A 19,929-nucleotide genomic window follows, 5' to 3' on the forward strand; every position below is an offset into this window, starting at 1 on the left:
TTTACATCCCTCTCCGCCGATTATATACATTTAACCCTATTTTAGAAGAAAAAATCCACCCCTGCTACAATCGTACTCCCCCTCCCCCAATAACTACACCCTCTGCCGGCCGGCATGGAGAACTTCAATGGGAACTTTATGACGAAACCTTAATTTGCAATTTTCTTTTTCGGTTTCGCTCTCTCTCCCTCTCTCTCTCTTCAATTTCCGCAACATTTTCACCTCTTTGTATTGGTGAGAGAACATTGAGAGACTACGAGAGAGAGAGAGAGTGCACATCGTATACGCATGTTTTACACACACTTAATATTTTTCAACAATGAGATGGCATGAGAAAATACTTTCCTCTCACTCTGGCATTTTGTGTAGGTGAGTTTTTTTCAAGTGTGTGCGTGAAATTTTTGTTTGTGGTTGTGCGGAAAAATTGTAAAATATTTATTTTTCTAGAAAAAACTAATTTTAAGGCTCAAAAAATTGCCGGGAATGCTTAGGAGGGCCCCAAGGAATTTCAGTAAAAATTTGGGGGCGCAACTCGCCGGATTTTTTTCCGGACTTTGCAGGAATAGCAGTGTGGTGGCTTTTGGAACTACATTTAGGGCGCCAAGTTCAAAAAGTAGTCAAAAAAATGAGATTTATATGGGGGCTACCTGAAGGGGGGCTTTGGGAGGAAATCGAATACGGCCATCTGAAACCACCTGATATAAGGAGTCTTTGTATGTCATTGCGATCGGATCGGACAAACGGTGAAAATTTGTATAGCCGTACAGAACGGACGATTACCAACAAATAGACCTTTCATTATTAAATCCGAAATAAAATCTATCCAAACTTGACAAATAAATACAATAAACCTACAATTTCCGCATAATGCTGATGAACATTATTCCCAAAATAGTTTCCTCTTTATGACGAATCTATCTCTCTCACTCTCTGTGTAAAACCTTTTATCGCAAAAAGTTTATTTGCTAATTTTCAGTTCATTTACATTTCAACATTTTCGAATTTTTTTTTTGAAGATTAGTGAGGAGAGAGAATTAAAATTTTATGAGAAAATTGATCCATAAAATGCCCTTTTCAGCGCTTTATATAAATGAAATTCAATTTTTTATCACACCAACACGGCGAATTCGCGTGGTCAAAACCGAAGGGGAGCATCAGTAGTTATTTTTGTGGTCATCTTATTGTTTTGAAAGATTCCTCCTCATTGTTGATATTGAGATAATTATTATCTTTCATTTTTGATAAGGTGATAGAAATGCTTTCTTTATGAGAGAAACTTTCTACTTTTAGCAAAAATTTCCTATATTTATGCAACAAATGTAACCAAACTTTGCATATAGAAGATAGAACAGAGGTAGAGCATTGAGTTAGCATTCTTAATGTCGCTGGTTCAAGTACAGAGCATTGTGTAAAGCTTTTTTTTAATTTGTCGTAAGGGCAAACATATTCTAACGGATTATTTTATTAATAAGAATCAATTTACAATAATACAACTATTTTCTCATATTGGTTGTAATAAATTCAATCTCGTTCTATTATTTAATTTTTATTTTAAGGAAGTTAAAAATATTGGTTTCGATTTTGTTAAAAAAAATCTTTTTTACTCATTTTTCGATAGTTGTAGTTATTTTTTTAAAACTATTTTAAAAGATTTCTGAAACGTTTTGTTTTCGATAGCGAAAACAATTTTAAAAAAAACTTTAAAATCTTAATACACCTTTTAAGTTGCAAAAAAAGGAAAGTTCTTCAACGTAGGGTAAAATTCACTACTAAAGATATTTTAGAACCTCTAAAAACTGATTTTAATAAACCAAAGCCTAACGAAATAAACTAAGTAAAGCTGGAATATAAAGACTCAGCTTATATAACTAAAGCCTAGCTTAAGAAAACAATTTCTGACCTTAAGATTTTTTTGCCATTCAAAAACGGAACAAGTCTAGCTTTAAAAACTTAGATTTGGCATAAAAATCTTAAGTCTAGATTTAAAAACTTTAGGTCTTATTTAAAATCTTATTAGGGCTAGCTTAGAAAAGTTAGGTTTAGCTTGAGAAACTTAAGCTGGACTTTGTAGTGAATTTTCCATATAGAATTGTTCTCTAGATTTCAAAATATTGGCTTCTAAATACGGCTTGTTATTGAATATTTTTCTATGCTTACTCTAATTGAAATCGCGAAAAATAAAGGATGAACATTAATATTAGGCAAATCTAAAAAAAAAACAGAAGATTTGGTTTTTAATTAATTCTTTTATTAGTTCTTTAATTAATTATTTAATTATTTTTTAAATATTTATGGAAGCAAGATCTGATTCTCTCTTCAGTTGTCAGATTTTGCTCAAACTTTGTATGAGCACAAATTAGCACAATGCCCATACAAAAACAATCCGACAAATTTTTTTTTCAATCTTTCTACGTTAGGGTGGCTACAGTAGCTTTTTTACACAATAAGACCCTACCTTATTGTCCAACGTCTTAATACTTTTAAACCCTCTGGCTAGACACTTTTTTTTCTGAACTTTACGTCCTATTTCTTCCCTTTAGAACCAAATAAGAAATAAAATTCCAGCGGAAGTTTAAGGGATTTTTGAACACACTGGTGCACTCTCTAAGAGTCTTACAGGGATGCTCTTGGAGATGTAAACTGATATCTCAGCGAGTCAATATGAAACTGGTGGGGTGTGCTTTACAAAAGCAAAGTCCAGCATGTGCCATATGGTTCACAATGGAATTACTCATCATCCCCTTGGTCAGAAGATCTCGTAAATCTTCAATTGTGTTGGTCTTTTGGCAAAGTGTGTGTCATGCGCTCTGTGAAAATTGACCAATATTCTGCTTCGCTCACAATCGTGCGATTCTCCCTGTGTTGTATATATATTTAATTGAAATCGCATCCAAACAATGGGACACTTCTTGCAATAAAAAAAATTTCGCAATCCCAAGAAAATAAAGCCTGTCCGTCAGAGCTGGGAAAATGGGCCTCATGAGGGGCTCTTCCACGGGGAATTTTTCGGATGATTTAATGTAATTTTTTTGGGGAAGGAATTTAAGCGCATTGAGATTTCTTTTTGTTCTTCCTGCCTCTCTGGCAAGTCTAGACAAAAGTACATTTTGGCTATTAATAGAATGAATTCATTGTTCCTCCTTGAAGGGGGGCCACATACAAGTTCAGGGGGCTCTGTTAGGATTAGGGGTTCAGGGCTTGAATTATTGGTGGTACTCACATTAGCGAATGATTGTGGCCGCTGCATTGGGGGACGAACCGATGGAGCTGGAAGTGGCGATGTGCAGTAGCGTGGCTGTTGCATCCTGAAGCGCTGAAAGAAGATTGAAAAAAAGGAGGTCACACGTGCGCTATCCTTGGAAGCTCTTGGCCTGAATTGCAAAACTTCCAGCAACATTCAGGGTGATATCACTTTATCACCTTCTCTTCGCACTATCTTACAGGCCGTGTATCTTTCTTATTTGTACTTTTTTTTGTGTGTGGATTTTCGCGTTATTTCAATGACTGCAGACGCGTTTATATTTAGCGAAAATCGTGTGTTTATTATTAAAATAATTCATTCCTCCTGACACACAGAATCAAACTCCAACTTCCTCCTTCACACATCTTTTCGTTTTCTTGCTTATTTTTTCACAACTTAGGGCTTCTTTGGGGGAGACACAGCTGATAGTTTACCTTCCGTGAAGGATAAAAACCCAAAAGAATGGACAAATAATCAATTTCCCAAGGTAGGACAAGAATTTTCTCTTGAATGTTGCCGAGGAATCGCCCTCGTCCGGGAGAAAAAAAAACCTGTCAAGGAACCTTCAAATTTAACCTAACTTTCAGCCCATTTTTTGCACTGAAAATCTCACTGGGGAATGTTTTTCCCAACAAATCCATCAAGTAAACACCTCAGTACACCCCCAGAGAGCCCCAAGGGGTAAAAACAAGCCCGGAGAGTTGGCGTAAAAAGAGCCCCAAAGCACGAAGCCGGGTCGATTTGTCAGGGAGTTGTGGGGATGGAGTTGAGAGATCATTTTGGTGCCCTCCGAAGGTACTTACATAATAATCCCTTTCATAAAATAATTATATGAAAATGCAGCAAGGCACTTTATTCAGTCTGTTGTGCACTTTTTTCGCAATTAAATACACAATTACACATAGAAATTCTGGGTAAAATCACGAGACGATCAGCAAAATGGAAAATCAACTTGTCAATCCGGTCGCTGGTGTTTCCCCCTTGCGGTCCTGCCGCCTAACATGACGGTTAATTCAAAAATTCGCGAAAAAAAAACGGTTAGAAGAAAAAGGATTTTATGCTCATTTTTTTGTCCAGGAAGTAAAAATCATTTATTGGCAATTTTTATTGGTGCATGCAGAGAGGGGAATATGGAAGGGATTTAATTGGTCACATGAGAGATCTACTGCCAAGCCCATTTGGGAGACATTTTGTCAAAATTCCACGCATCCGGATGCCCGTCGTGCTTCACAGGAAGATTGGAATCACTCCACCGGAAGGGCTCAGCTGGCTTTACCAGATTCATGGACTTTGGCGATGCATTTGGGTCATCAGCAACCGCTGTAAAGGCGTCGAAAGTATATTCCTTCGTGGGAAGACTAATTGGACCGGAAATGGCGTGAAATTCAACATCACCGGAATTTGTTTCTACAAAAAATATTTTAAAAAAATAATAAATTGAAATGATTTTGAGGAATTTCAATAAAAAAAAAACTAACCAGAATAGAGTTTGAGATCGATATTTCCATATGCTCGTGGATCATCCTCATGGAGATCACCACGACTGGCTCTTTGCCTCAAGAATAATCCAATATCATCGAGATCGGTGAATTTTTGCGGGATATTCTTCTCCTTGAGCTCCTGCACTTGACTCAGCTCGGCCGTTGCATTGAAATAGGGTGTCCCATTGCAGAAGATTGTACCGAATTTGTAGAGAGCCTCCGTTACGTCCTCAGCATAGAGTCTCCCTGGTAGTTGATCAACCAACCACACAAGTCCCTGAGTCTCAAAGTCCGTCTTAATCTGACCATCCTGCTGTGCGCTCTCCTCAAAGGGCTTATACGTACTCATTTTAACCGTTTGAGTCTCCATGGCGGGTGGAATGGAGGATTTTTCCGTGAATTCCGCCGCTTTTCGCGTCGTTATGAGATGCCTGAGAATCTTGCGATCAGATATGAGCCACTGCTTTGCCCCCGTTCCAGGATCTTTTGCCATTATTCTCGACCACGATCGTCCATTGTAGGCCAACCTGTTGGCTGCCATTGCACGTGCAGACAGAATGACATTCATCCGAAGATCAAGCTGATGCCACAGCTCACTGTTTCTATTTACAATTCCAACTCCAGCCACAATGAGATGCCCATGACGTCCGGAGATTTTGTAGAAGTCATCCGTTGATGCAAGAACCCCAGGGTAGCCGGAGAAGATAATATTGGAACCAGGAATAACGTGGGATTTGTGATCACGTGAGAAGTGATAATTAAACTTGTACTTCTTCACAATTCTCAGCATAAGGGAATACGATTTGGCAGCAGAGTGCCCCATTTGCAGCTTAATAATCCCATTCTCCTCGTGAATATTGAGCAACATACTCGATCGTACATCATTGTTTGCCGGTGATGGTCTTCCCATGATCACGCGATCGTAGTAAATTCGCAAATCCCGCAGATCAGCGCCAGCATTCATTAGGAGAAAATCCTCCGGAGGAATCTCCAGGCGTGATCTCTTCAGTGCTGACCTCTTAATTCCCTTCCTCCATCCAAACTCCAGCCCCTCAAGTTGGTAGTAGAACAGCTGAATTTGGTACCAGTAGTGGTCGTGATCGGCATTCAATTCTGCCTGCTTCCGCACACTCTCATAGCTCTTCAGCAGTGTCTTTCTAACCCATGCGCAAAAATCCACAGCATCATCATCTTTTGAGCAATGAGCGTTGATGGTGCTGAAAAAAAAAATATAATTTGTAGGATTGATTTTCAATTAAAAAAAAAACAGGGGCGTAGCCAGAAATCTATTCTTGGGGGTGTTTTCAGAATCATTTCTTAAGGACGCTAAAAATGAATTAAAAAAAACTAGTTGAGGTTTATGGAGATAACGGGTACTAAAATGACTAAATTATATTAATATAGGTACTTTGCATTCAAATTAACAGCAATTGTAAAGTTTGACATTTTCTTTCAAACGATTGACGTTTATTTTATCGTTAGACGTTTGTTTTAGTGTTTAAAATTTTTTAGAATATTCTGTTACATAAAATGGTTTTATCAAATGTTTTATCGTTTAATAAAACCTTTAACGTTTGACGTTAATTTTTACGTTTGAACTTTATTTCACAATATCATTCAACATTTTATTTTCATGTGTTTGATATTTCTTTTCTAATGTTAAAAAAGACTTTTCTTTGTAAAATGTGACGTTTATTTTATCGCTTGATGTTTGTTTTAACCGTTTTAACGTTTGGAGATCCTTTACTAAGGTTTGATATTAAATGTTTAACATAAGGAGTTTTTTTTTTGCATTTGACATTCAATTTTCAGCATTAAAAGTTTATTTTTTAGTGTTAGATGTGATTGACATTTTTTGTGAACTTTGACGTTTATTCTAACATTTAAAATATTTTTTTAAACGTTTGATATTCATTTGAAATTTATTCTAATATTCGAGGATTCTTTTTTTAATTTATATTTGACCATTTTGATAGGTTTAGAAAATTTTCTTTAATGATTAAGAAGTTTTTATTTCTAGAAATGTTAAATTTATTCAATTAGAGGAAGAGATTAAGAACTTCTTACGCGCAATTTCAAGAATTTTGATTAAAAATTGACATTTTTAAACAATTATGAAGTCAGATTTCGTGAAATTTGAAGAAAAAACTTGGACATATTCAGGTTAATATTTGACGTAACTTTTCTAACGTTTTTTGTTTTATTTCTAACGTTTGGTGTTCCTTTTCGAATGTTAAAAAATATCCTTTTTAAAGCTCCTTCAAACAATGCTTATAATTAGAGTCTGAAGAAAAACATGAATTTTTGGAGAATTAAGCTCAACTATTCCCCTGGCTACAACACTGAAGAAAAAAACGTTAAGATTTTTTAAAAACTTACTTCGTCCACTGATGGTAGATGCTCTTCCACGTGAGAGCTCCTTCGAGAATTCCAGCTCCAGTTGCTTGAATCCTATCTGGATACGCGTGATTTGTTTCGATCTCAATTTGGGACCAGCCATTCTCGAAAATTGTGTCTTTGTAGCAAATTCTTGCGACTCCCAGAGGAACAGAAGCGAGATCATTTTGTTGACCCCAAAATTCCACACGATACCCGGACATTTTGGTCCAGTAGACGGTGGCACAGAAAGTACCGTCAAATGTTGGTCTAAAAAGATTTTAAAGGGAAAGAAATCATTAAATTGAAGCTTCAGAAAAATCAATTGAAGCATGATTTTCATGCGATTTAGGAAGCATCAAAGAGGAATGCGCTATTGAATGAAACTTCACTTCCGATTGCTAAAAATAAAATCAAAGTATTTGGGCGCAGCACCTTGAAATGCAAATCGAATGATTTATTGCAAAGAATACGCGCAATTCCTCTTGAAGATTTCATTTAATGTCTTTTTTTTGTATGTTACTGAACTCACCTCTCCATGTCGATGATGAATAGCGCCCCCAGGGATAGAATGATTGCCGTGAGGACAATCAAACTTCCAATTTTAGTCTTATACCACGAAGCTCCAACAACTTTCAACATTTTGATTTAAGAAAAAAAAACACACAAATTCCAAAAAAAAAATTAAATAAAAAATTTAACTAACGACGAAATCCTTTAACTAAACAGACACACGCCTATGGTGCCCCTTATTTAGGAATAATTTAAGTCTGCAATGACCAGCATTAAGGTGTTTGTGTGCATAGAGAAGACTGTGTCGAAGATCGAGATCCTCAAATTGGATCCTTTCATCGGAATCCTGTGTGTGCCTTTCACACAATGTGATCACATATAAATGAAATTGTCTTTCCTGTCTTTGATCCTGCAATGAAAATTAGAGAAAAAAACTCCTTAAAGATCATCCGAACACTTTGTGAAATACGTCTCAATTTTGCGTACAGACTAAAACGCCAATTGAAGATCATTTTATGCTTTAATTTGCGAAAAATATAGCAAAAAAAATCCCCTCACACTACACTTTGTACTACATTATTTAAATAAAGCTTAAAACACTGCAAGTATTCAGTATTATAGTGGAAAAATATTGTCAGACTTTTAATCACAAAAATACAATAATTAAAATGTCGAGGAATTCCACTGCGATCACGAGTTCAGTAGCGAATGAGGGTTTTACAAAAAAAAACCTCATAAACATTCCGCGGAAATTTCAAATTTATTTCTCTTAGCATTTTCCACGCACTTGAAATTTTCCAATAAAATCACCGAGAGAACGGCTATTTCCAATCAAATAAGTCACTTCCTCGAAAAATTAGTCAAAATGCGCACATCAAAAATCAATAATTCCGCCATATAGAACGCCATCACATAGTGATCTTCAACAATTTGATCACTTTTCAGCACGATCATTTACGTAGGTGGTTGAATTAGAAGTTTGTTTCCTCTTTTTTTACGCGGAAATTTTTTTTTCTGTGATTTTATTTTCTTGTAAAAAATGATCTTTAAGGGCTTAAGAATAAGTTTAAAAAAAAATGTTTAAGACTTGTATTCGAACCGGGGATATTTGGAAGAGAATTCACATCCTCTAACCATTATGCTAGTAACTGACATTATATCAAAACGTGAGCATTTATGCAAAAACAGTAATGAAAAAGCCTAAAATTACAATTAAAGTAACAAAACTACAATTCAATACAATTTGTAATTAATTTTGATATTTTAGCAGCATTTGTAATTAGAGGAAACGAACCAATGCACTGACCTTCGGATGTTTTTTTTCCCAATTATCAAAATCAATTGGTATTATTATCGATCACTTTCGAATTGATCTCAAGTGAATTGGCCTTTCAAGACCATCCAATCTTCATTCTAAATGATTATTATTACATTTGCATGAATGTAATTTACAGCAATATATTCGTTAGAATTAATTTGCACGGGGTGCTGCTACAATTCCCTGTGAACGCCAAATATTTACACTTGCATGTGTGGCACAGAAAACGTACAATGAAATGACCTAAAAATCATCTCACAGCACCTTATAAATCATAATGAGTAACCTCGTTATGAAAAAATTAAGAAAAATAATCATTCAAAGATCATTCGCCTTCCCAATCCCAAAAATAAAAAAAAAATTATAAAAGACCTTACCTTTTGTCCCAGGTTCAGGAGATATTTCACCAAACTCTTCAACCCATTGAAAAATGACGTTAAATAAAATTTATTGTAGTGCTCTACTGTTGTAGCTCCAGACTGCAATGGGAAGAGAAGAAAAAAATGTGATTTTTAGTCCATTTGCATAAATCTCAATTATCTCCGCGGCGAATGCCTATTTTGAAATTCAATGAGACATTGAAAAATGAAAATATCTAGTTAAAATAAATTGCATATCCAGTATTTTCTCTCTTTGAACATAGACAGACAATTAGCATAAGAATTTTTCTTACGGAAACTCACGTAGGTACGTCAGAAGAAATGTACGGATATGGGGCCTTGATTAAACGTTGCAAATGCATCAGAAAGTATTTTTATTATTAGTTTATATTTAATACAATACATTTCACTGGTAAGAACAGAGGCGGAGCTAGAAATATGTAAGAGGTGTTTTGGGTTTTTTTTTTTAATTTTAACAACATGGAAAATGAATTTGAAAATGTCTTGTGACGTTTATTTCAAAGTTCTACGCATTTTTAAAAACATTAAATTTTTTTTCTAACGTTTGTTGTTTCAAAGAAAAATTGTTAGGAAATTGCCTTTGCGAATAATTTTACCTAGAACATCATACGTCGACTTAATAAAAAATTAAAGCTTGATGTTTCTTCTTTAACAATTTTGACATGCAGCATCTTTTAACCCTGGACGCTTATTTTTAAAGTTAACGTTTCTATGATTTGACAATTATCATTTGACATTTGATGTATCTACTGTTCCTAACGTTTGACATTCATTTTTATTGTTTATTTAAAATATTAGTTTTTTTTTAAAAACTGTTTTTTTTTTCTAACGTTTCATGTTACTTTCTTAGTGCTTTACATCTCTTTTTAACATTTTACGTTCATTTAACCATCTGACTTTTTTTTTACTAACGTTTCGCGTTTCTGTTTCAAGCTTGACGTTTTCTTTTTAGCGTTTTAATTTTTTATGTTTGACGTTTTTTTTTAATGTTTGACATTTTTCTTTTCAAACGTTTAAACATTCTTCTTCTAATTATTTTTTAATGTAATTTTCAGCCTGATCTTCCTGAACTTTTAAGGGGTATTCATACACCCAAAAACCTTACCTCACTCCACCCCTGGGCAAGAACTATAAACGCGTGCCGGATTAATGCTAATAAACTCTTATAGTGCCTTTTAAGACATTTTGTTAATTGATAAATAAACACGTGAATATGAACTCTTTTTTATTCTCTCCAAAGCAAAATTATAAAAAAATTCAACTTAAGTTTGCATGATCACGAGTAAAAAAAATCCATTTCTTTTGAAAAAAAAAAAAACTTCAAGTAGTACGAATTAAGTCGTAATAATCTGATTCATCGATAAATCTCTTTTGTTGTAAATAAAATGATAACAATAGTACATTATTTATGTGATATAAAAGCGACATTTTTTTGAGTTTAATAGAGCAATTAGCGACACAGAAAAGAGTTTTCAAGGCATTTTATTGAACGAATTAATTTTGATAAAATATTCTCTGTTGCAAAAAAACAATCTTTTGGATTAAGAATGTTGTGAAAAATGTTTGAAAGATATTTTTAGACGTTGTTTTGTGATTTAATTATGTGTACACAGATCTTGTTTTGTCTTCTGATTAAACTAGAGAGTTGAATTGTTTTAGCGGTGATGTGTTAAAGCACCTTTATAAATTAGAATTACGCATGTTTCTTATTAATTGAATTCTCGAATTTTCGTTTTATTTACGTTGTTAAGCTTTTTGTTGAACATCCAGAAAGTTCGTTTAAGTTTGAATTTATGTGTTTCCTGCACACTTTATTAGTTTTCCAGCGACGTCTTGACTTTTGTTTTATTCAATTTAATTTCAAATAAATCTTATTTAATAGAATTCAGCAAATTTCTAAAAGAAATAATAAATCCTTCGCATAGGTACAAAGGTTCGACGTATAAAAAGCTCTTAATACTACCCACTTCCGCAAAACCATTGTACATTGAGTTATCATAGAAAATTGAGCTTATCATTGACTACATTTTCATCTCTTTTCCTATTACCACGAAAATACCATTGGCGCCCAATTAGCACTATCGCTCGATACGCGATAATTGAAAACAGAAATGTCCAGATAATGAGTAAGAAATACATTTTTTGACCACCCCGAATTCTTGCTTTTGCTGAAAAGTAAATTAAAAGGTAAAACAAGGAATGGAAAATATTAATAGCATACTTAAGGCGCGTGACAAAAATTCCCCGTTTGTAATGTATAATTAAATAATATTTACCCAAAAATGTTTTTTTCAGCAACATTTTTTTTTAAAACATAGAATAATGCGAGGTATGATGCATGGAAGAGGAGTAAAAGAAAAACACATCAGCTAATTTGTGAATCACAATGTGGCAATTCGGAGAATGTTGCTTCCAGGTAAAATACCTACTGTACATAGATACCTACATACATATATTTATTTCAAAGAGATGTCGGCTCGTTATCCAATTTTTTTTAGCGTACGCTGTGAGTGAAAACTTTATCAGAAGCCCGTCGCGGTTGTTTGACGATTGACTCATTTTCCATTTTGTTGCCAAGTGAAGCTCTAATTTGATTATCGTGTGACCAAGAGGAGACTTTTTAAAACGCGCGCATCGAGGCGATCTTATGTGTGAAGAAAAGTGATATAGTTCCACAAATATTTAAGCATGTGGCTCCTATGAAGGGAACAAAAAAACTACGCGCTACAAGCACGTGGTATGAGCGTCCAATGTCTCGTTCTCTAATGATATAGCTTAGCCTTATCGAATTCCCTAATCTGATACAATTATTATTTGAACTTACATTTTTATCTCTCTGCGAACAGACGGCATAAATGGCCAAAGATCGCTGTATTGCGGCAAAATTTCCACACAAAAAAATCCACAAAATCCACTCACTGAATTAATTTACTTTTTGGTTTAAAAAAAATTTAGAGAGGGTGGAAAGAGCACAAGAAACCACAGAGGACTACATTTGAAAAGGCTAAATGATTTTTTCCTCAGTGTTGCTAACTTTGGTTGAAAGAAAGCGACTGATCGACGTGAATTTCACAATCTAAATGAAGACAAGTCCGCATTTTCTGCCTCTGATTGTGAGTTTGAGTGAAGAGAGACCGAAAAGAAAAATTAAATGCGAGAGAGATACAATATGAACACAAATACACACATTCCGTGAACACACGTTGTGTCCGTGAATGTGGGAAAATTCCCTTGTCTGATTCACCAGAAACATCAACGCTGCCACACACGGAACATAGGATTGCGATCAAGAGCCGATCGCATCAAAATGTTCGAGAACATCGAGAACATGCACTTTACACGCGCGCGCGCCTATCTCACAGACAACAGCAACATCAGCAACGAATAAGCAACATATAAAATTGAAGAATAAAGATTAATGCAGCGATCGTACTTAATCACGATCTATGCTGATCAAACGGAAATACATAGCTAAGCTTTGATCGTGGACTGGATTGATCTTATAATAATGATTTGGCGCCAAAAAAAATGTGAAGATCTTCCAAAGAAATCTGTGATTTTTAGAAATCGATCTTTTACAGAAACCGAGATATTGATCAAAATAATGTTGAAAAAGGACCAAAAATTGTCAAGGATTTGGCTTCTTTTGAAGTTAGGGGAGTAAAACAGGGAATAGAACTTCAAAAAACATTTTTTTTTAATAATTAACAATTAATAATAATTTGTACCTGAAGAAGGAGGCATAGACCTTCCAAACGTCGTAGGGGAGACCGGGGTAAAAATAGTCAATTTGCGTAAATCCTTATCTGCAGGATTCCCCAAGGGCAAGAAAATTTCCTCGATAGGTCATTCTTATAGGAAATTTCCTGGCCTACAACTTTGTCTCAGACCACTTTTCTCTATCTCCACGGGAAATATGAGTTTTCGAGCTTTTCCTAAACCCTTCCGCTTCTGACTTTTTTTAAACGCGGCGGGTAAATATAGTCACCAGTTGGCTAAATAAAGTCGGTCGAATTTTCCGACATTTCCAATGATTTTCCAACTGAGAGATTGATAGTAGTTGATAGCTAAACTTCTCACCTTTTGATCCGCGACAAGGAATTTCACTTTTATACGCACTAAAACAGAGAATTTTGCGATATTTTCAAACACGCCATTTTGCAACAAATGAATAGAAAATATGCCAAAAATTTCGATCTCCCATATGATTTACATGGGATGACTAGATCTACCCCAAGGGGTATGTTTTGATTCAAAAAATTGTAGAGAAAAATCATTAAAAGTTATTGAAGAATACACCTTGGCAATGTTTTCTGTAGTAACCCAGCTAGTGAGAAAAATTATCAGATGGGAAAACTGCTGAAGGAAATGTTCGGAAAACGCGTTTTTCTCAATACGCAAAAGTTTGGGAAATGGGCCAAAAATCTATTTTCATTTTTAACTCCTAAAGTACTGATCGGATAACCTCCAAATTACTGTCAAAAATTATAGGTTGGTAGGGCTTTGCACCCTAATTTTTTCCGATTTTTCCGATTTATATTTTGGGAGAAATTGGCATTTGAAAATTCCAAAATGACTATTTTTACCCCGGTCTCCCCTACACATAAAAATGAGGAATATGTGAAGGTTTATTCCTGTCTTTTAGTCCAAAAACTATTAGGAAAAAATGATTTCTTATGATGATTAATGATTTTTTTTAAATCAGATTAATTATTTGCTGATATTTTAATTTTTTTAAAGCATAACTCGCATAATTTTACTAAAAAACGTCTATAAGTTAGCATAGCATTTTCCTGAAGTTTACTAAAACAGTTGAGACAGTGAAACACGCAATTTGATGTTCGGAAATTCTTTGTTTTTAATTAATATAAAGTTTCGGAGACGTATTGCTCCTTCCTCAGGTATTGATAATTTGAGGATCTTTCGGACACTTTCTGCCAACATATTTTGCAACAAAAAGTGTTTGTAATGTAAAAATATTTTCCAATCACGAATCTATGCTTGATTTTGCAAAAATAAATCATACGTGGTGCATAAAAAACTCACAAATTACTGGATCAATCATTTCCAATTGAAGAAAATAAAATAAATGATCCAATAAAGTGTCTAAAATTTTTAAAATTTAAATGGTTCGATATACAATAAACAGTATTCCAAAAAATTGAATATTTTTCACATTTTGATCACTATTTGGCCATTTAATTTAAGGTTTAAACCTTTTTTGCTGATTTTCACGTTTAAGAAAAAGTTTTTCAGGTTATTTGGAGTAATTAATTTTTCTTCCTAATTAAATCTGCTTGATTATTCTTTTTTTTAAATAAAATAATCTATTCGAGAAAAAATTTCATTCATTTTCATCCAGCAAAAAATCGTTTCGAAGCTTTAGAAGGGATTAAAATCAATCTCAAATCAATTGTTTTCATTGTTTTAGCTGTGTTTCTTTCAGACACAGCTTTTGTGTACCGAGCAAAATCGAAAGTCGTCAGATCGGGCTCAAACTTGGGATGAGCACGAATTAGGGTCCCCACATTCCAAAAAACGTATGCGCCAAAAAATTTTTTTTTCCGGCCGGCCGTCCGGCCGGCCGGCCGTCCGTCCGTGGTTCAACTTGAAATTGCAAGAGAACGGTAATAGATAGAGACTTGCGGTAAACGGCAAAGTTTAAAAGTCGACTGGAAGACGTCCGATTATGACGTCAAATTTTACCCCCCACCCCCCCGTCCGCCATTTTGAATAACCTCAAAATTTTGTTTTCGCTATATCTCAGCCCCTGTAATAGCTAAAAATCTGAAATTTTTATATGTTGTAGGGGCCATCAAGAGCTTTCCAACGATACCTCATTTTCGAAAATCGGTCAAGCCGTTTAGTCAATATGGCCGCCACAATTTTTCATCGAAAATCGACCATAACTCGAAAACGGCTTGACCGATTTTGATCAACCCGGGGTCAAATGAAAGATCTCAACAAATCCTACAACTCTCTAGAACATCCGAAGTTTCAAAAGTGACCGCTAGAGGGCCAAAAATCAAAAACAAAATTTTCGAGTACTTTTCGATGAATATCTCGAAAACGCCATTATCGATTTGCTTCATTTTTTGATATGTTATAGCTGACCATATTATCTAGCTCCATGCCAAAAATGAAGAAAATCTATGTCGCCGTTCTCGAGATATAGCCTTCCAAAGTTGGCATGTCATATCTCGGGTTCTACAAGTCCGATTTTGATCAACTCAAGCGCAAATGAAAGGTTTCGTGAAACCCTACAAATGTCTAGAACATTGCAACTTCGAGAAATGACCACGAGAGGCACTAAAGTCAAAATCAAAATTTTCGAAAATTTCGAACTCGAATATTTCGAAAATGCCATTATCGATTTACTTCATATTTTAATATGTTATAGCTGAGGTTAAGACCTTTCCAACGATAGCTCAAACTCGAAAATCTATGAAGCCGTTCCCGAGATATGGTGTTTTAAATATTTCTTGGGGGATGACTTTTCAACTTTTCCCGACTTTGCGCGTATTTAAATTAATTTGTGTTATAGTTTGCTCTCACAAAATTGGTACACTGAAAGAAACACAGCTCTCGTAAGCTTGGTCAGCTTACCAGTACATTTAAAAATGTCGCCATCTTTTTTTTTCTAGGCGTCCTTAACTGACATTTGAATTTATGATTTATTGTTAAGATTGTAAAGAATCTACTAAACCGATTTTAATGAAAATTTGTGGAAACCGTCTACAAATAACAAAGAAAATTTAGAAAATGGTTTTCTTCCAATTGGATTGATTTTCTTTGATTCAACCAGAAATCTTGAAAAAAAATTAGCTGAAGCTTTCCTATTAGGCGACATAAATGGGTTAATTACAATGGAATTTCCTTACCTTGCCAATGGTTTCCGGTACTTTGCCTGAATCCAGACTCGGTACATCTTCAATTGTCTCCCCCGGTTGACCTGCAATCGTCTATCAATGTGATTTTGCTCCTCAACTAGGCCTGCCTTTTCAAACAACTCCCTCACATCCTGCTGCGTGAAGAAGAAAACCCTCGTTCCGTCTCCGCGCACGTAGAAATTCTCCTCGAGACACTTGCCCGGTTTGAAGCGCAACTGAGCCATGTCGTAGAGTCCGTAATCCCGGAATACAACCAACCCACCTGGCTTCAGGTACTTGGCAACTTGTTGAGTAACATGTGGCATCCTAAATGGGAAAAGATTCATAGAATCGTGATAAATAGGAGAAAGGAGAGATATTTGGGCATCTTACTTGGTTGGATTGATTGCTGATAGAACAAAGATGAGAACAATGATGTCCAGGGAGTTTTCTGTGAAGGGCACATCCCAAATTTCCGCTGTAGCATCCAAAACAAACACCTGACAACGCTTTTTGTCAAAATGTGGATCTTCCTGGAGGATTTCCACGGCTTTTGCTGAAAAATCCGCTCCGTAGATCATTAAATCCTTCTCTTGGGAATACTTTAGAATCGGGATGATGGTATTCCCTACACCACAGCCAATTTCAAAGATCCTCCGGGAGTTTTCTCCTGCAGACCCCTCAGGCACAGCACTTGGGGCTAGTTCTGGAAATTCCGTAAACAGCCAGTGGCGATCCTTGAAGAATTTATTACTGTGTACACTGTAGAAGGAATCCCAGAACTTATCTGCTTCCTCCTCGTACTTCTTCACATCATTTCGGTGCATTTTTTCCGCAGAATTCTTCTGTACACTCTCTCTGGCAATTGCTTCCTGCTCCTCGTCCCATTCAACGTTATCCCTGAAATGTACAAAAAGGATTCTGTTGAAGCTAAGCCAAGAAGTTGTTGATGGATGCTGTGGGTGTGGGCATTTACCACGCATTAAAATCAAACACTGTGGTTTTGTCCAGGAGGTACCGAGTCCCCAATTGGGGCTTCTTGCGAAACCTCGTGGCTTCCAATGTTGATTTGTGGGAAAAAAGGCGATTTCGCAGGGAGATTGAAAGGAATTTCAGGGAATTACCAAGCATTGTGCTCAAAGACATCCTTGTCCGTTGTCAGGAAGCGATTCCCGAACTGAGGGCGCATTTTTTCTGCCACAAAATCCACGTGTTTTTGTTATTTTTGACACATGTAGCACGCAAACTTGTGAAAAGCTACAACTACAGCAACGACTGCAACATAGCCACAACGACACAGGGCAACAATATTTGGTTGCTGCGGTTGTTGTTTGTGGGAGTTTCTCAGTCTGGACCAAGTTAATTTGCAATTTTCATCTCTTCCTGCCAATCAGGATAAGGTTGTTTCCAGAAACATGAGAAAAGTTAACCGGAAAATCGAAATAACATAAAAAACATATTCTAATTTACAATATATATTTTTAAGTATATATCACTGAAAGAAAAATTAATTTTAAATAATAAATAATTCATTTGAATGTCAACTTTAACTTTGAGGGATTTACTCCGAGGAAATTCCCGTATTCCTCTCTGTGAAACTTATATCTGTCCACTCCGAGTTCCAGCATGTGAGATCTTCCCTTCAGATGCTCCAGAATACTCTCAATAAAGGCATCATCGATGTTATCGCATCCATACAGGCCTATGAATCTCAGAGCTGAGCATCTAGCAATGAGTTTCTCAAGTCCCTGCTGCGTTATATCTGAATAGGGAATCTGGAGGTACTGAAGCGTCTTGTCGCACGATAAACTATCCAATGTGGAGTCTTTGCAGTTAAAAATTAAGCTGAGATTGAGCTCTTTGAGTTTTGTAAAGTTCCTCAGAGCTTTCTCCGTGTCTACAGTTAAATTCTTCTCTGTGAGATCTAAATATTCCAATCTGTTGTAGGTGGAGAGTTTCATGAGAAGAACATTCATATTTCTAACGCCGATGAGATTATCGCTGAAGCTACTTATTTCCAAATGTTTGAGTTTTGGTAAATTCCCCAAGACAAGGTAATCCTCAGCTTCCACATCGACGTAATCCACGGAAATGCTGATCTTTTCCAAATTCTTCAAATTTGCACAAATACTCTGCAGGCCTAAGCGATCAATCCAGTAGCATGAGATGATATTGAGGCTTCTCAGGTTGGGATGTTGCTCACAGAATTCCCTAAAGTTTTGACGAGAAATTCCACTGCAGGCTTCAAGGCTCAACTCCTTGATATTAGTGAGCCTCTGGAGGAATCTTCCATATAAATTTCGATTATTTGGCAATTCCAGAACTTCCAATTGCTCAAGTTTCAGCAATTGCATGACAATCTCATCAATTGCATCGCAACTATCAAGCTTTGCAACCGTCACCCCCTTGAAGACATCTGCGAGCTGTCTTACTGCCCCCTCATTGGCAATTTGAAATCTCTCCAACTGAATATTCTTCAATCCCTTCAGGTGGGTACTGACAAAGGAAGGAATCTCTCGAGGACCTATCCCAAAGGCATATGATGCTGCTCTAAGGGTATGAACGTGCTTTCCCACGCGCAAAGCGATTTCCTTTGTCTCCGGATTGGATAAATGACGATTCCAGAAGCCGTAGAAAAGCTGAAAATCCAGCACCCGGTAGGATTTGTACACCCGCTTGACAACTGCAGCAAATCGCTCACAGACTCTCTCTGCAACAATCAATTCATGGAGATTTAGGTAGGACATGATGTGGAAGAGACAGTCATCATTCAGCAACTTAAGGATTAATTCATCTTCAACTTCTTCCGGGCTTTCTGTTCCTTCTACTCCTTCAGATTGTTCTGATGGGTCTTGTGAATCCATCTCCAAGGAATTCTTTAGTTCCTGAGGTTCCTAAAAATTGAGGGAAGAATACAAAGATTCAGATGAGTTTCTAGAACTCTTGAGAATACCAATTTATGAGAACTTACGAACCAGGGAAGAAGCTATTAAATAATTTTTCCCTAATGAGAAAATCCTCGAGAATATTTCTCCGGACAATTCCATTGGCGTGTGATCATAACCTCACTTTTGGCAGGTAGTAAAGCAGCAAACGTTTTTTTTTTTTTTTTTTTTTTTATTTTAAAGCTTTACGGCCCCAGCCTTTTCAAGCCACAAGGCCAAGCAGCAAACGTAAAACTTGAATGAAATCTTGAATGGTATGAATGAAACAATGAAATTTTTCCCATTATCCTCTCTTTGTCTCACTCTATCAACCAATCAAAACCCACTAAAAAATCGTTTATTGTTTTCATTCATATTTCCACGGGACGCTAAAAATTTTCCAGAGTTAGGGGGACATGGGGCAAAAAGTTAGTTTTTTGGGAGAAACATTTTCCTGATTTCCCTGAAAATATTTAATTTTTCCCATGACGAATAACTTATAGCAAATTTTCCGGGCTACAACTTTGTCTCACACGATTTCTTTCTATCTTAACGGGAAAATGCATTTTCAGGCCATTTTCCGAACCCATGCACTTTTAACTTTTTGCTCCAACCATGGGGAAAAATAGTGAATGAATATAAAAGGCGTTTTTCTTTGAAAATTCATAAAAAAATATATTTTCATAATTCACAGAATAAGACGATAAGAATTGAAATATGGTAGGGTGGTAAAAGTAATTTTAGACCTTTTAGACATCAGAAAATTATTTTCCTCAATAAAATCCATAGTATTTGTTCTACATGAA

The 19,929-nt window shown here is 35.8% G+C and overlaps 5 protein-coding genes across 9 annotated transcripts in view; 1 reads left to right on the forward strand and 4 right to left on the reverse strand.

Annotated features, from left to right (window-relative positions):
* The window catches only part of LOC129792933 (protein alan shepard), a 45,556-nt gene extending 41,337 nt beyond the window's left edge, over nucleotides 1–4,219 (reverse strand). For 2 of the 4 annotated variants that reach the window (XM_055832357.1, XM_055832354.1), the window contains exons 1-2: nucleotides 4,045–4,219; nucleotides 3,221–3,313 (exon numbers count right to left, since the gene is read on the reverse strand). In XM_055832357.1, the coding sequence (XP_055688332.1) occupies nucleotides 3,221–3,304 (84 nt within the window). In that variant the 5' untranslated portion in view covers nucleotides 3,305–3,313; nucleotides 4,045–4,219. Of the gene's footprint in view, nucleotides 1–3,220; nucleotides 3,314–3,420; nucleotides 3,796–4,044 lie in introns of those variants that run through there. The other 2 variants (XM_055832358.1, XM_055832355.1) reach the window with 2 other exon arrangements.
* LOC129792881 (activating transcription factor 7-interacting protein 1) overlaps nucleotides 1–19,929 on the forward strand; it is a 481,750-nt gene that overhangs the window by 255,839 nt on the left and 205,982 nt on the right. The gene's annotated exons all lie outside the window — the stretch shown is intronic.
* LOC129792915 (putative phospholipase B-like lamina ancestor) lies at nucleotides 4,306–12,418 on the reverse strand. Its single transcript, XM_055832329.1, has 6 exons — nucleotides 12,155–12,418; nucleotides 9,307–9,408; nucleotides 7,631–8,020; nucleotides 7,102–7,368; nucleotides 4,720–5,939; nucleotides 4,306–4,648 (listed from the first exon to the last, which is right to left on the reverse strand). The coding sequence occupies exons 3-6, from the start codon at nucleotides 7,738–7,740 to the stop codon at nucleotides 4,404–4,406; spliced, it is 1,842 nt and encodes a 613-aa protein (XP_055688304.1). The 5' UTR covers nucleotides 7,741–8,020; nucleotides 9,307–9,408; nucleotides 12,155–12,418; the 3' UTR covers nucleotides 4,306–4,403.
* On the reverse strand, nucleotides 16,208–17,388 carry LOC129792326 (tRNA N(3)-methylcytidine methyltransferase Mettl2). The gene is made up of 3 exons (XM_055831237.1): nucleotides 17,324–17,388; nucleotides 16,593–17,099; nucleotides 16,208–16,526 (listed from the first exon to the last, which is right to left on the reverse strand). Exons 1-3 carry the CDS (start codon nucleotides 17,386–17,388, stop codon nucleotides 16,208–16,210), a joined length of 891 nt encoding a protein of 296 aa, XP_055687212.1.
* On the reverse strand, nucleotides 17,659–19,286 carry LOC129792944 (F-box/LRR-repeat protein fbxl-1-like). 2 transcript variants are annotated; one of them, XM_055832404.1, is made up of 2 exons: nucleotides 19,171–19,286; nucleotides 17,659–19,093 (listed from the first exon to the last, which is right to left on the reverse strand). In XM_055832404.1, the coding sequence occupies exon 2, from the start codon at nucleotides 19,061–19,063 to the stop codon at nucleotides 17,729–17,731; it is 1,335 nt and encodes a 444-aa protein (XP_055688379.1). In that variant the 5' UTR covers nucleotides 19,064–19,093; nucleotides 19,171–19,286; the 3' UTR covers nucleotides 17,659–17,728. The 2 variants fall into 2 exon arrangements, with proteins under 2 accessions (XP_055688379.1, XP_055688378.1); XM_055832403.1 differs by having other exon boundaries at nucleotides 19,175–19,285.

Source organism: Lutzomyia longipalpis, chromosome 3 (assembly GCF_024334085.1).
Source record: "Lutzomyia longipalpis isolate SR_M1_2022 chromosome 3, ASM2433408v1".
Taxonomy (NCBI): Eukaryota; Metazoa; Arthropoda; class Insecta; order Diptera; family Psychodidae; genus Lutzomyia; species Lutzomyia longipalpis.

Excerpts from the sequence above, each read along its gene's own strand:
- LOC129792944 (XM_055832403.1), bottom strand. The coding sequence starts at position 19,246 with ATGGAATTGTCCGGAGAAATATTCTCGAGGATTTTCTCATTAGGGAAA. Across the intron at positions 19,094-19,174 it reads ATTTAATAGCTTCTTCCCTG|GAACCTCAGGAACTAAAGAA; the intron begins GTTCGTAAGTTC and ends CTCAATTTTTAG.
- LOC129792326 (XM_055831237.1), bottom strand. The coding sequence starts at position 17,388 with ATGCGCCCTCAGTTCGGGAATCGCTTCCTGACAACGGACAAGGATGTC. Across the intron at positions 17,100-17,323 it reads GTCTTTGAGCACAATGCTTG|GGATAACGTTGAATGGGACG; the intron begins GTAATTCCCTGA and ends TGTACATTTCAG. Across the intron at positions 16,527-16,592 it reads TCAGCAATCAATCCAACCAA|GATGCCACATGTTACTCAAC; the intron begins GTAAGATGCCCA and ends TTTCCCATTTAG.
- LOC129792915 (XM_055832329.1), bottom strand. The coding sequence starts at position 7,740 with ATGTTGAAAGTTGTTGGAGCTTCGTGGTATAAGACTAAAATTGGAAGT. Across the intron at positions 7,369-7,630 it reads TTCATCATCGACATGGAGAG|ACCAACATTTGACGGTACTT; the intron begins GTGAGTTCAGTA and ends AAATCTTTTTAG. Across the intron at positions 5,940-7,101 it reads ATCTACCATCAGTGGACGAA|CACCATCAACGCTCATTGCT; the intron begins GTAAGTTTTTAA and ends TTTTTTTTTCAG.